This window comes from Megalops cyprinoides, chromosome 4 (genome assembly GCF_013368585.1).
Source record: "Megalops cyprinoides isolate fMegCyp1 chromosome 4, fMegCyp1.pri, whole genome shotgun sequence".
NCBI classification, from domain to species: domain Eukaryota; kingdom Metazoa; phylum Chordata; class Actinopteri; order Elopiformes; family Megalopidae; genus Megalops; species Megalops cyprinoides.
Window position 1 is genome coordinate 103,923 of NC_050586.1, and position 13,335 is coordinate 117,257.

The window sequence follows — 13,335 nt, forward strand, 5'->3', positions numbered from 1 at the left end:
TGACCCCCACTTCTGCCTCCACTGCTTTCCATAACTTTGCTAGCTGTTAGGCAACACTCACAGCTAGCTAGCACATTGTCGGCTGAAGTTACAGCTAGCTACGTTTAACAATTACATTACATTGATATTATTTTACATCTGCAGAACAAATCCTGCCTAATCTAATGTAAAATGCTGCAAAAACGCAGAAATGGGAGCTGGAAGGGCCCAAGGAAACTGATGTTGTACCGGGCTGAAACAGCTCCTGAATGTTTTACAGTAATGTTAATCCTGTCTGTGCATTTCCCTGAACTGATGACCTGTGTGGCCTTCCCCTCAGATCCTCTCCTGGAACCTCAGAACATGGCTTCACCAGGACCTGCCCCCACCCTGAGGGAGCAAACGCCCCTCAGAGTTTCCGCCCCTTCCTTCTGGTGCTCTCCAGCTGTGGTGATGGCTATGACCCCCGTTTACCAAACCCCGCAAGCAACTTCCTGGAGCTGCTGTGTGCGTGAGAGGAGACAAGCTTGTGTGTGTGTGTGTGTGTGCAAGGCTTAATGACAAAGATACGGGGGGGATTTTGAATTTGGGACATAGTTTTGCACTCGTGGCTGAGCGCAGCAGTGGGGTGTGGTTTGGGTGTGGTCATCTCTGTGGGTTTGAAACCGGATTGAACTGTTGTGCTGAACAGAACACTTCTGAATGCAGAGGGATTTGACATGTCTTTGTGTAGAGCTTGTTCGCTCACACTTGCTTTCAAATTAGGACACACCCCATTTCTCTGAGGACACGCCTTGTCCAAGTGCCCAATGGCCACATGCCTTGGAGAACCAGAACAACCTGTAGGTGATATCATCACAGGTAAATAGAAGTGCATTATAGTCTTGTTTTGAGATTCTCATGTGAAGCTTGAATTTTTCACCTTTTGCTCTTGCTTCCCACAAGCCCCTGTGTGAGACTCTAACCTTTCCACCCTTCCTGAGGATGAGATGCTGCAGTAATGGCTGCTGTTACCCATCTGCTCATTCCTTTACCTCAAAGTCGATGGCTTGTCCTGCTGTCAGGGACCATTCAGATGCAGGGATGTAAGGCTGTACTACGAGTGCTGTCTTCTTGTACATTAGCCTGAATAACACACACATTTGTTGCATTGTGTGTGTGCTTTACCTGTGGCCACTGCACCCCCCCCCCCGAAAGGGAGCTGTGCTCATTTGTACACATGGTCAAAAATGGTCATTTAATCTAGAAGTTAAATGCAATAAAATGTTTGCACAAGCATACTTGCCTTCAGTTTCAGGTTTTTATAATGTCTGGAGGTGCACATTTCACATTACACTAATGGTCCAGTGAAAGGTACAGTAGTATAGGATAGTAAATCTGGAATATTCAAGAGCACCGTCGTCTCTAGAAGGCAGTTTTGCTGCCCTGCTGGTCAGGAGAACTTGGAACAGAGGGTCTAGCAAAGTAACTCCCTCATTCTGTTCATGTAATATCATGTAATAAATTAAACTTTAACATTAAGTATTTTGCTTTCCAGACAAAATGTGTATCTTTAAATAAAGGCATCTTGAGAGAAATCATGAAAAAATGTCATTCAACTTTACCAAATGGAAAATGCAATAAGACAAAAAGTCACATGTAGCTTTGACTATTTTTGCAAAGAAACATGATGGCTGCAATGGAAAAATGTGTTGAAATACACAAATCTGGCTATGTATGTCAGTATTTTGGCAATTTGGGATGGATCTTCAATGTCTTGGTATTTATTTGAAGATGTGCTCCATGAAAATGCAGCCTGTGATACTGGAGTAAAGCGCATGACATGCAGAATCCATTGCTCTTCTTTGAGGATTAAACTCCCAGCAGTCTGAGGGTATCTTCACACACTGATTTTGGCATGCTCTGATATTGTCAATTTGAACAAATGTAAGCAGTATTTTCAAAGTCACATGACTTTTTTGTATTCAGCACAAGTTCAGCTACAATATCTAAGTATGTATTTCATGATTGTACTTTAAAAAAAACATAAACGAACCTGTTGTAAAAAGTAGTTTTGGAACTGTGCTGGAATGTGTGAAAAAACATTACCTTACCCATTGTGATGAACTGTTTTGGGCGCTTGACGTGATTCTGTTAAGTCTTAGGTATGTATCAAGCACAAACACTTTCATCTGCTCCATTGATATGGACAATTAAATGGCCGTCTAAAACTGTATGTGCCTGTTTTGGGATCAAGAGTTGGCAGTGAGAGGGGTAATGGCTTTTTACACTGAATATGCAAAAGGAGTTGTTCACAGGTCAGCCCAGGTAAATGCCCCCCCCCCCCATTTTTCAAAAGGGCATGCCAGTGTAGTAAAGACAACAGCTGAAAAAAGTGCTTTTGTGGTATTTATTTGAATCACTACATCATTTCATCCCTGTAAATATACAACAATAAACATTTTAGAAAATGTTGCAGTATGCTAAATAAGACCTAGTATTGGGGCAAAGAATTCACATAAAAACAGGCAACTTATGATGGGTTATGAAAAAAAATGGACTGCACAAAGCTTACAGTATCTTCACTATTCAAATGACAGTGTTTATATGCCGAATTCTCACACAAAAAGCCCAAGAATTCCAAGTACCCAGCACCTTGGCGAATTTCAATAAACCTTAGCCCACACAAGATGCAGCTAACTTAGCTAATTTCAAGTAACGTTTGCCTACACAACACGCAAATCTCCGATAGTGATACTGAGAAATGTCTCTAAATGAATTATGCTTGAACCTGCATGGCATTTTATCTTGTTCACCATGGGCATTCTCCCATGGGCATGACTTAGCTCCTCCCGCATTACCGAAACTAATCGGCTGGTCGTTATCATGTGAATAAAGTTGCAAATAGGGGGGTTGGGTTTGCACTGTCCTGACGGAACTTTGTCTGTGGAATGTGCATAGCTGTATATTTCACTTATTTTAGATACTTTTCAAACGATAATTTGTTTTTTCATTAGGTTTATTTAAAAGGAAACACTTTGAGGTTTCTGTCAATGCTAATATGATGTTTATAAACCAACGGGGTATGAAGCATTTAATCTATGTTCAAGTGAAACTGCGGGGGAAAAAATCTGCATCAGCGACAATGCAGGGGACTCCAGGGGGTTAAGGTTAGGTTAAACATAACCATCTGAACACCTAAAGCCCAAAGCCAACAGGTAACGCCACCTGTCTGAGCTGCAGGTGCTTCCATACTCTGGACTGAGGGGAAATGCAGACAGCTTTCCAGTGTCATCGCAATCAGACTGACTGATCTGTTTGAGCTGCAGCTCTGGGTACTCTGATGTAGAAGTGAAGGTTTTTAGTGGTTGCCTGTTCTGGGAAGGGGGGGGGGGGCACAGCTGGGGGTCAGAGGTCAGTCCAGACTCAGTTTGGGGCAGTATGTCAGGTCTCACTGATAGTGAAGGTGCGTCCAGTTCGGAAGTAGTTCTCAATCTCTTCTAGAGATCGTCCACGGGTCTCGGGTACACACACAGCAGTGAAGATGATGTTGATGACACACACAACACAGAAGAACAGGAAGGGCAGAAACAGGCCCCAGGCCTCCTGTGGAGGAGAACCAGGAGCACTGGGTGAACAAATGAATGAATGAACTAATGAATGGGTGAATGGGTGAGCTTTTGGTGTCGGGGGAAGCCTGCGGGAGCAGTGAGGGTAAGAGAAACGACTCACCACCACGTGCATGAAGAGCTGGGACAGGACGAAGGCGGTGACCCAGCTGACCCCCACGCACAGACCGGACGCCACGCCCCGTGCCGACAGCGGCAGCACCTCTGACATCAGCAGCCAGGTGATGGGGCCCCATCCCATGGCGTAACCTGGGGAACCATCATGAGGTTACCATAGCAGCCTTCTGACTGGCTCAGCCTTGACTGTGCAGCAGCGACTCAAACTTGCCAAATATGATGAACATGGTGCTGATGAGTGGGATGAGGGTGGTGGGGTCAAAGGGCGCGGTCAGCAGGCTGGGCAGCTCTGGCTGGGGCGTGCTCGTGTTGGAGGGGCAGGGGGTGGTGTGGGAGTACACACCCATGGTGAGGGTTGAGAGGAACATCAGGAATCCTAGAAGGGCCAGCAAGAAGGAGAAGGAGGAAGAGGAGTGATCGACCATCCACTGGCAATCAGTCAGGCATTACATGAGTCAGCTGATCAGATCACAGCCTCTGAGCCCCGCTCTCAGAGTGATTTCTCAGTCAGTCCCCAAACCTAACCCCCTAACACCCCAACCCCTAACCCTAACTCTAACCCCTAACCCTAACCCTAATCCTAACCCCCTGTACCCACCTGAAGTGAAGAGCAGGGCCTTCCTGCCAGCTTTGTCCATCAAACTCGCCGCAATAATCACAGACAGCAGCCGCACCGCACCCACCAGAGTGGCATCATACCTGGGCTCCTAAAAAAAGAACACACAGTGTTTACCCTGTCACTAACACACACACACACACACACACACACACACACACAGTGCTTACCCTGTCACCAACACACACACACGCGCACACACACGGTGCTTACCCTGTCACCAACACACATACACACACACACACACGGTGCTTACCCTGTCACTAACACACACACACACACACAGTTCTTATGCTATCACTAAAACATATGTACTCTCCGTCTGCTGACACTAACACACACAGATACTGACACAAACACAAGTGCACTTATCTGTGTGCACAACAGATCAACTCTTACTTGTCTCATATAAGTTAATGTTTCAGTACTATTTTCAAAAGGTAACTGGCTACAGTGTCTGCTGTGGACAGGTGTGACATACCAGGGACACCCTGGTCAGATGGAAGATGGGCTCCAGATAAACCAAGATGGGGGTTATCCCTGTCATCTGCTGCAGGAACCGCATCACCACTGAGATCAGGATAGGCTTATAGTAGAAGGGCTTGCCAAGCTCCGCCCAGCTGACCCGGCTCTGAAAGAGACGGCGTGTTCAGACCTCAGAGCATCTCCCCTCTTCTGTCTTCCTTTATCTGTCTATGTCTCCACTACTACACCACACCTGGATCCCAACATCCCATTCATCAGTGCTGTATGCCCCTGTGTATTTATGCACAGTGTTTAGGTGTACAGTGTATACTTGGTGTAGGGTGTATACTTATGTACACTATACTGGCATAAAGTGCATACTAACATACTGTTTATAGGTCTATAGTGGTTAATGCTCACCTGTGCTGCTATGCTCTGCTTGATCCTGTTGAACTCAGAGGTGATGTCGGCCCCGGGGCCCCGCAGCCACACCAGGGCCCGGTGGGCGCGGTCCTCTTTCCCCTGGGCGATGAGGTAGCGTGGCGAGTCAGGCATGAAACACAGCAGCAGCACCATCAGCACAGCGGGCACCTCCCCAGCAACCGCCAGCCATCGCCATGGCAACACCAGACCTTCCCACAAACGCAAGAAAAAACAAACTGATGGGACACCTGAAAGTTACTTTGACTAAAGAAATTCCATCTGAGAATGATTACTGTGTCTTGTGTCATTTCTCCTACATCCTTCTCAGGCCCATAATTCTGGCTATAGGAAGATGACTATGCCTGACCCATCTTCTTACCCTGAGCATACCGAGTGTGGAGCAATTCTTAGCCACAGAGTAGAGAGTGAAGGGTGGTTCTTGCCCACAGCATAGTGAGTGAGGTGTGGTTCTTACCCAGAGCGTAGAGAACCAGGGATCCGCACACACCGGTCATCTGTGGAGTGGATCCCAGGACACCCCTCACTGCAGGATGGGAGATCTCTGACACATACACCTTAGACAGGAGCAACAGGTCAGAGCTCATTTCAAGCAGGTGTACTTCCTCCACAATAGACAAATGGAGAGGTCTTTTATTAGAAGTGATTTCAGCTCTGTCATGACTGAAGCTCTGAAACATACATTGTATGCTTTAGGATACATCACAACACGTGACTCTAACATGCTGGCTTTGTCACTGTAAAACATTCAGAAGGCAGTAGATCAGAGGTCTTTTAAATCCATAGCTAATTTTAGCACATCTCTGGAAGCTGGTACTGCCCTTGTGGTTTTCGGGATGTCTCTTAATACATTCTCTCTTTGTTTTGCTGACACCTTCATCACTGGTCTATACTGAAGCTGTGAAACACCTGGAGTCAAATACTAGTGCCCTGCCTAACCCTCCACACCAACACAACATTAAAGACAGAGAAATGCTGCACAGGTTATTCTGATCGGGCTTCTGGCCCGATGCCTAGGCAGGGCCAGAAGCATCATAAAGGACTACACACATCCCGGCTTCCACCTCTTCAACCTGCTGCCATCGGGCAGACGCTACAGAGCCATATCAGCAAAAACAAACAGACAGTTTCTTCCCAAGAGCTGTCTCCATACTCAACTCCAGTTTGCACTAAGAACTGACATGCCCGCTCACCACTGGCAATGTCATCACCATCACAAAGCTGCTAAGAACTTGCACTGACTCATCATAGCAGATTTGCACTATTATACCATAACTACCTGTTAACTGCCCTTTTGCACAATCTGTTTTAGTTGTCTCCTTCCAAACTGCATATCTAGCCACTCAGTCACTTTAGCACAACCTTTGCAGAGTTTATGTACAGTTGTTAGTAATTTTATATTTTATACTTTTATAGTTTTTATATTCTACTATAGTTTTATTTTCTTTTCTATTTTATTTCTATGTTTAAGTTATGTGTGCACTGTATAGAGAAGCTTTAAATCTCATTGTACTTGTATAATGACAATAAAGGCTTTCTATTCTATTCTATTCTATTCTAAGATTTTGAGCAGATGCTGATTGGGTGGATGGGACTCACAGGTATAGAGGCAGCTGTCATGCCCGCAGCGATCCCTGTGAGGAAACGACCCAGGTGAAGCATCCACACCTCCTGAGCCGCGCCCATAACCAGGTAGCCCACAGAAGAGGGCACAGCGGACGCCATGATGCTCAGCTTCCTGCCCATGCGGTCATTCAGCAGCATGGCACCCAGACCGCCCGAAACCGCACCCAGGGAAAAGATGGACTGGCCGAGAGGAGGAGGAGGGAGAGATGGGATGAGCAGGGGAGAGAGAGAACCTGGTCATTTAAACCACAAAAGGCCAGCATTTCAGGCTGAATAATCCCATAACCTCAGCTTTCCTCTGCTAGGTGACCCTGGGTCTCACTTATTCTCACTATAAGAGGAGGCTGCCCATCCCACGTGAGCAGCAGACACTGTATTGAGTGCGGTGACCCTGTTTACTGTATCGTACTGTACTCACTGCTCTGCTCTGAACAGCATTTCTGCTCCCAGCCCTGAGCATTTCCCCTCAGAACGGCAACAGTCATGTGGGTGTGGGTGGCCAAATCGGGAATGAGGAAGTCTCACTTGCCTTTGACTCTTTACTTCACTCCCTTTGCCTTTTGTCTCACACACACTGTGTACATTGCCTAGGATTTCTGAATGTCCTGAAAAACCGCCTTCAGATTTAATGTTCATTAACATCAATAACATTCTGACTCCAGTGTCATTCCCAGAGATCACACCTTCTGCCGATTCATCGGTTTCATTTTTCTGTTTGACTGTTTTTCCCCCCTGTTCTGCCGTTAGCCCAGGGATCAGGGGGGTGACAGTGTCCTGAACGCTGTTCCCGGTACCACCTGCCCTGTCTGTGCTCAGGCAGACCCAATCACTCACACTTCACTCACCCTTCTGGACTGGGACCCATTCGCTGACTCAGTGTAGTGACTTGTGTGGTGAATCAGTGAGGTGAATCAGTGTGGTGAATCAGTGTGATGAATCAGTGTGGTGAATCAGTGTGGTAAATCAGTGTGGTGAATCAGTGTGGTGAATCAGTGTGATGAATCAGTGTGGTGAATCAGTGTGATGAATCAGTGTGGTGAATCAGTGTGATGACTGTGTATTGACTGAATGCTGTGACTCAGTTTTGTGATTCAGACAGTGGTAAAGCAGAGAGGACCATCATCTGTGGTCAGCTCAGGCGTCCCTCTGTCCTCACCCCAAACCAGGCCACTTGCTGAGTGTCCAACCTCAGATGGGGGTTGTCAATGACCCGGAGCTGGGGGATGACGGGGGAGGGGTACACCATGGCGAACCCAAAATTGAAGTTGCCCAGAACTGCTGAAAACACTGCCAGGAACAGCCTGCTATTGCTGAAGGGAAAAGAAGAACAAAAGAAAGGGTCAGCACTTTGAGCTGACCGCTGGGGCAGAGAGATAAAGGATCACACAGACACTGCCCTGCCAAATGCAGGTGCCCCTCCGCCAGCCGCGGCCACTCCAAACCACCAAAATGGCAGCCGAACGGGTCAACTGTCACATTTTCCACAACTTTTATGTTTAGTGGAAGTAAACTAACAATTATTAATATTAGCTCGCAATAGTAGCTCACAGTTCAATTTAAAATGAGGTGAACTCATCATCTGTGGACACCCAGGATGTAATGTTAATAATTTTCTTGGTAGCCAATAGCAACTCAGAATAGAACAATGCAGACTCTTCTTTGTTGGTTATTCGTGAGAGGCAGGCAAACACACACACACACACACACACACACACACACACCCCTCTTACACACACACTCACCCCCACACCCCCCTTACACACACCCAACACACACACAGAGTTGGTATAGCAACTGGCACTATTTGCGTTTATGTTTTGGGGATTGTGATTGGTCCATGGCTGAGCCGTGTATGTGTGCAGCGGGGCAGCGGGTAAGCTGTTTTCTGTTGTACTGGTAAATGTACAGCCTGTATGAATGTAACAGTGTTGACACAACATGAAAGAATATTACACAAAATAATTCCTTTACCTTGTGCTCAGAGTGTTTAGTTGGCTAATATCGTATAATGGCACGGAAACTTCAATTTTATCTAAGTAAATCTATCCAGATGTGTACCCAAGTGATCAGAAGGGTCACACGCTCATACTTTGTCTGACACAGACACTGCTTGACGAAGCCTAATATATATAAACAATGTTTTACAGAGACTGAAGAATACTTAAATAAACGTGTAACGTCATGTTGGTTATTACCTTGTTCTCGCTGGACCTGTGTTTATGAGAGGCGTGTTCTCATCCATCCTCTTTATCTTCTCCGATCCGCGCAGGTAGCGGCGCTTTATATGGTTGATGGTCGTGTCTGATCAGCCCGGGTCCGAGGCGGTTCTGTGAAGTATATGAAAGAAAACTGAAAGCGCTCAAAATTACCACGTGTTCCGCAATCCTGGAATGTCTGACAAAATAAGGAAACTGGAATCTCTAACCTGCTTAAGTTTCACAGTTATACCAGTGTTTATTGTGCAATTTCTTTGAATATTGAATGTTAGTTTATAATTAATTTCCACGACTGTCCGTGTCCGTATGTTTTATCGGGTTCGTCCATCATTGTTAAATATACGAGATTTTGGAAAGGTAAGAGAAAAACGGTTTATTCCGTAAAGTGTACTCATTTTTTCCACAACAGTACAGTGCCTACACTCAAGCTAAACTGGAAAGTCCAGAATTAACTAAACATTTGCTAAACGGCAGAAAATGAGAAGTGCTCTCTCTTTGTGCAAGAATGGTGACTTCATACAGCAAGTGGATAACGCCTAACAGCCAGACTGACAGCGCCACTGCGGTCTGCCACACCTACAGGTCAACACTAAAATATGAATGAAATGAATCCTGCTGTTTTTATGCATGTCATAGAATAACCACAGTGAGGCAGTCAAATACGCGGATGCATCGCGCCACACTGCCGAAGCGAAACTGATTTTTAAGGTTAGAGTAAAGTAACGTTAAAGTAGAAAACGCTTACATGGAGGAATATATGGCGTATACTGTAAGTGTTAGTGTGGTGGAAGGGTGTAGTCTGTACACGACAGGCGGTCCTAGCTGGACCACTCTCTGGAAAGGGTGAAGGGAAAGGGTGTGTGTGACCGCAGCATCACGTACACAAATCTATTCTTTTCGTTTTAAAATTTTACAAAATATGAATTTGATACTTACGTTTATATGTTGAAAAAACTGAAAGAAGACGTTTTATGCAAAATGTTGCTGTCAGCGTCGGAGCCGATGGCTCATTGCAGAGGGGGCGAGGACCTGTAGTCCTGTAGTCTGTTTGTACACTTACACAACGATACTGGACAGCGAATAAAGTTTTCTGTAACTTAATTGTGTCTCTGCTCATTCAAAATAATGCATGTTCAGTCAGGCAGATTGGGCCCAAGGTAGGCCCCTTTGTAACTGGAAGAACCGTGGGCCCGGGGCAGTCACACCCTTTGCCACCCCCGCACCCCCCCCCCAGCATGTTGGTTCCTGCAGAGCAAGAGAGGAGGAACCTGCTCTGCTGCTGACAGAGGGGAGGGAAGATAAAGCCATTTAGCTTTTATTATATTTCATTGTGAGTTCGGAAAGCAGCGTGAGATAGGATCTGTGCCCAGCATGCACTACACCATAGCTGACTTATCTAGTTATTTTTTTTTTACCAGATGTTCTGCATTTTGTGTCATTGTGTTTAAGCAGAATTTAAGCAGTTAAGCCTTTTCTTGCTGCTTCATCAAGCAGTATGGCTGTGTTGTGCGGGCAGGCAGGTCATCTTGATGGGCTCATTCAGAAGTTTTATGAACTCTCCTTAGGTGATTTGCCTTTAATGTCAACATCCTCTTGTTATATGCATACTGAGTTGCAGAAATAATTTTCCTGAATGATAAGTCCATGAAGGGGATGTAATAATTTCAGAAAATGATCTGTGGAGTGAAATGCTGATCTAATGAGACTAAGACAACACAGAGACCGTAGGCAGGTGTCCAATACATACAATACTATAAATCACATAAAATGCCCATAAATTACAACGTCCATAACTCATTGCAATAATACAGGTAGATAAGAAACGGGTAATAGAAGTAATACAAATAGCAGGTGGCAAGGGGTGGGGATTGAAGTGGAACTGAGATGCAGTCTGAATAGGTGGGTCTTCAGTCTGACGATGGACAGTGATTCTGCTGTCTTGACAAATGGCAAATTTGTTTTTCGTTATTTTGCTTTAGTGAAATTCTTTGGTGCTTTTGACTAGCTTAGATCAGTGTTTCTCAATCCTACTCGTGAAGGCCCCCTGCTCCACACGTTTTTCATCTTTCCCTGCTCTACCTACCTGACTGAACTCATCAGTGGCGCTTTTGATTAGCTGAGCACACCTGATCAAGCAGCAAGGATAGACAGAAGATACACAGGACAGGGGGCCTCCAGGAGTATGATTGAGAAACACTGGTTTAGACCAGCTCTCCAGGAAGCTGTGCTTTAGTAGTGTCAGCAGAGGGTGCTATTGAGGCAGTGTATGCAGTGGGAAGATGGAGGACGCTGCTTTTCCAGAGACTATGTATGCCACTCTAAGGTCTCCACTCCTGTAGGGTGAGAGCACTGCCCCTGCAGGCTTTCACAGGGACTGCACTGTGGATTCAAGTGCAGTTCAATGCAATGTGTGCAAATGGAAAGTAAATACCACTACCTTGTTTGAATTGAACAAAGAACCTCATTTATTCGCTTTCTGTTGTGAAAATGTCATGCAAATGAGCTCTCCGTCTGCTGTGCAGAGGCAGTTGTTGTCCATTGCAGTCCATTGAAGACTTTTGTTGTTGACATTTTTACTGCATGCAGTCAGACGCCACTGTTAGTGTTGAGCTGTGGTGAAGTACACCTGTCCTACACCTGTCCTGGCCTGCATCACCAACAGCAGCTGTGGTGAAGTACACCTGTCCTACACCTGTCCTGGCCTGCCTCACCAACAGCAGCTGTGGTGAAGTACACCTGTCCTACACCTGTCCTGGCCTGCCTCACCAACAGCAGCTGTGGTAAAGTACACCTGTCCTGGCCTGCCTCACCAACAACAGCTGTGTGTAATGGGTAAATCCCTTTGGAGGGTTTTTACAATGTATAAAAATGTTGATGGCATCTTTTGCCATTTTTTATTTTTACCTCTGAAGCACAGGGAAATACACTCAGTCTTTGCTTTCAGTGCTTCTGAACAGGAGTGTGAGTTCTGTGCTGTCCTGTGCCAGGGAGTCAAAGAGCCAAAACACACAGACATTGGCTGTTAAATGGGAGAGCTGGCAGCAGCTGTCACACACCCTCTCCCTGCTAAAGGATGGTGTCTGAGTTCCTGTCCCTGCAGCACTAGAACACCTCACACTGCTACCCCTAGTGGTGAAAGTGGGATAGTGCTTATTCAAGAGGTCCTCCACTATCACCATGACAACCCAGAACAGCTAAAAAGCCTGAAGGAGCTGCAAGGGAGAAGAGCACCTGCTGCTTGTGTGCATACACACCCCACACACCGTCCTTCCCCAGAGCCTGACCTGCGCTGATTAATCATAACCTTTCTTGGAGGAGCAAGGAGCATGGAGCAAGAACTGTAATCAGCAGGTTTCAGGTTTGCAGCTCAATCTGAACTGCTACAGAACTGAACTGCTACAGTAAAAGTGTAGTTGTATTGATGAATCACTTTAGAGATGGACACTTAGGTCAGGGCTTCTGCCAAGTGCATTAATGAATGATGTGTGTAATCCCTGTAATCCTGGTCTGCTGAGTCAGATGGGGCTTCACAGATGCAGAGAGGGTTTGCATGCATCAAGATGAGGGGGGGGCACTGGGAGCTCTGAGGGCCACAGGTAGTTAAGGATCTTGCCTGGAGTCCAAGCTGAGCTCTACAGCCTGGGTCTGACCCCCACAGGAGATGGGATCTGGGTCTGACCCCCCCAGGAGGTGGAATCTGGTCTGACCCCCACAGGAGGTGGGATCTAGTCTGACCCCCACAGGAGATGGGATCTGGTCTGACCCCCACAGGAGGTGGGATCTAGTCTGACCCCCACAGGAGATGGGATCTGGGTCTGACCCCCATAGGATGTCACAGCAGCGGTGCAGCTTTGGCTGCTTTTGCTGGGAATGGGGTGGGTGGATCGCCCAGGGTTGCCTCCTCTCACCACTCCCAGGCACCCTGTGACACACCAGGTGTGTGATGTCAGAGGAGTAACGCCTATACTCCAATCAGTGCCCACTCCACTGTGCTGTGTGACCTGCAGTGCAAAAATGAGCCATTTTCTGCATGTGAGTGTCAGAGGAGTGCACCTGTCTCTCCTCAGCTCTCCTCCACAGGTGCACAGGCTGTCGTGGATGAGCCAATCGGGTTACTGCAAGTGGACTGCACAAAAGAGGGAAAGGTGCTAACAATTATACACATATATGAATATGTAGGAGGAGAACGTGTGGTTTTTGGGCTGCAGTTTTTCCATTTTCAAGGCATATTCTCTTAATGAATGAATGACTAAATCTGGCTGTATCA

At 46.4% G+C, this 13,335-nt stretch overlaps 1 protein-coding gene across 1 annotated transcript; it reads right to left on the bottom strand.

The window, feature by feature from the left end:
- Positions 1-2,466: 2,466 nt before the first annotated feature.
- On the bottom strand, positions 2,467-9,166 carry slc2a6 (solute carrier family 2 member 6). The gene is made up of 9 exons (XM_036525999.1): positions 9,048-9,166; positions 8,009-8,162; positions 6,826-7,032; positions 5,684-5,783; positions 5,206-5,417; positions 4,802-4,951; positions 4,303-4,411; positions 3,691-3,836; positions 2,467-3,564 (listed from the first exon to the last, which is right to left on the bottom strand). Exons 1-9 carry the CDS (start codon positions 9,092-9,094, stop codon positions 3,403-3,405), a joined length of 1,287 nt encoding a protein of 428 aa, XP_036381892.1. The 5' UTR covers positions 9,095-9,166; the 3' UTR covers positions 2,467-3,402.
- Positions 9,167-13,335: the final 4,169 nt, after the last annotated feature.

What these genes read in the sequence shown, in the direction of transcription:
- slc2a6 (XM_036525999.1), bottom strand. Translation starts at nt 9,094, where the DNA reads ATGGATGAGAACACGCCTCTCATAAACACAGGTCCAGCGAGAACAAG. An exon ending in ACAGGTCCAGCGAGAACAAG is followed by an intron (nt 8,163 to 9,047) that starts GTAATAACCAAC and finishes TTTTCCCTTCAG; the next exon opens with CAATAGCAGGCTGTTCCTGG. An exon ending in AGCAGAGCATAGCAGCACAG is followed by an intron (nt 4,952 to 5,205) that starts GTGAGCATTAAC and finishes CGTCTCTTTCAG; the next exon opens with AGCCGGGTCAGCTGGGCGGA.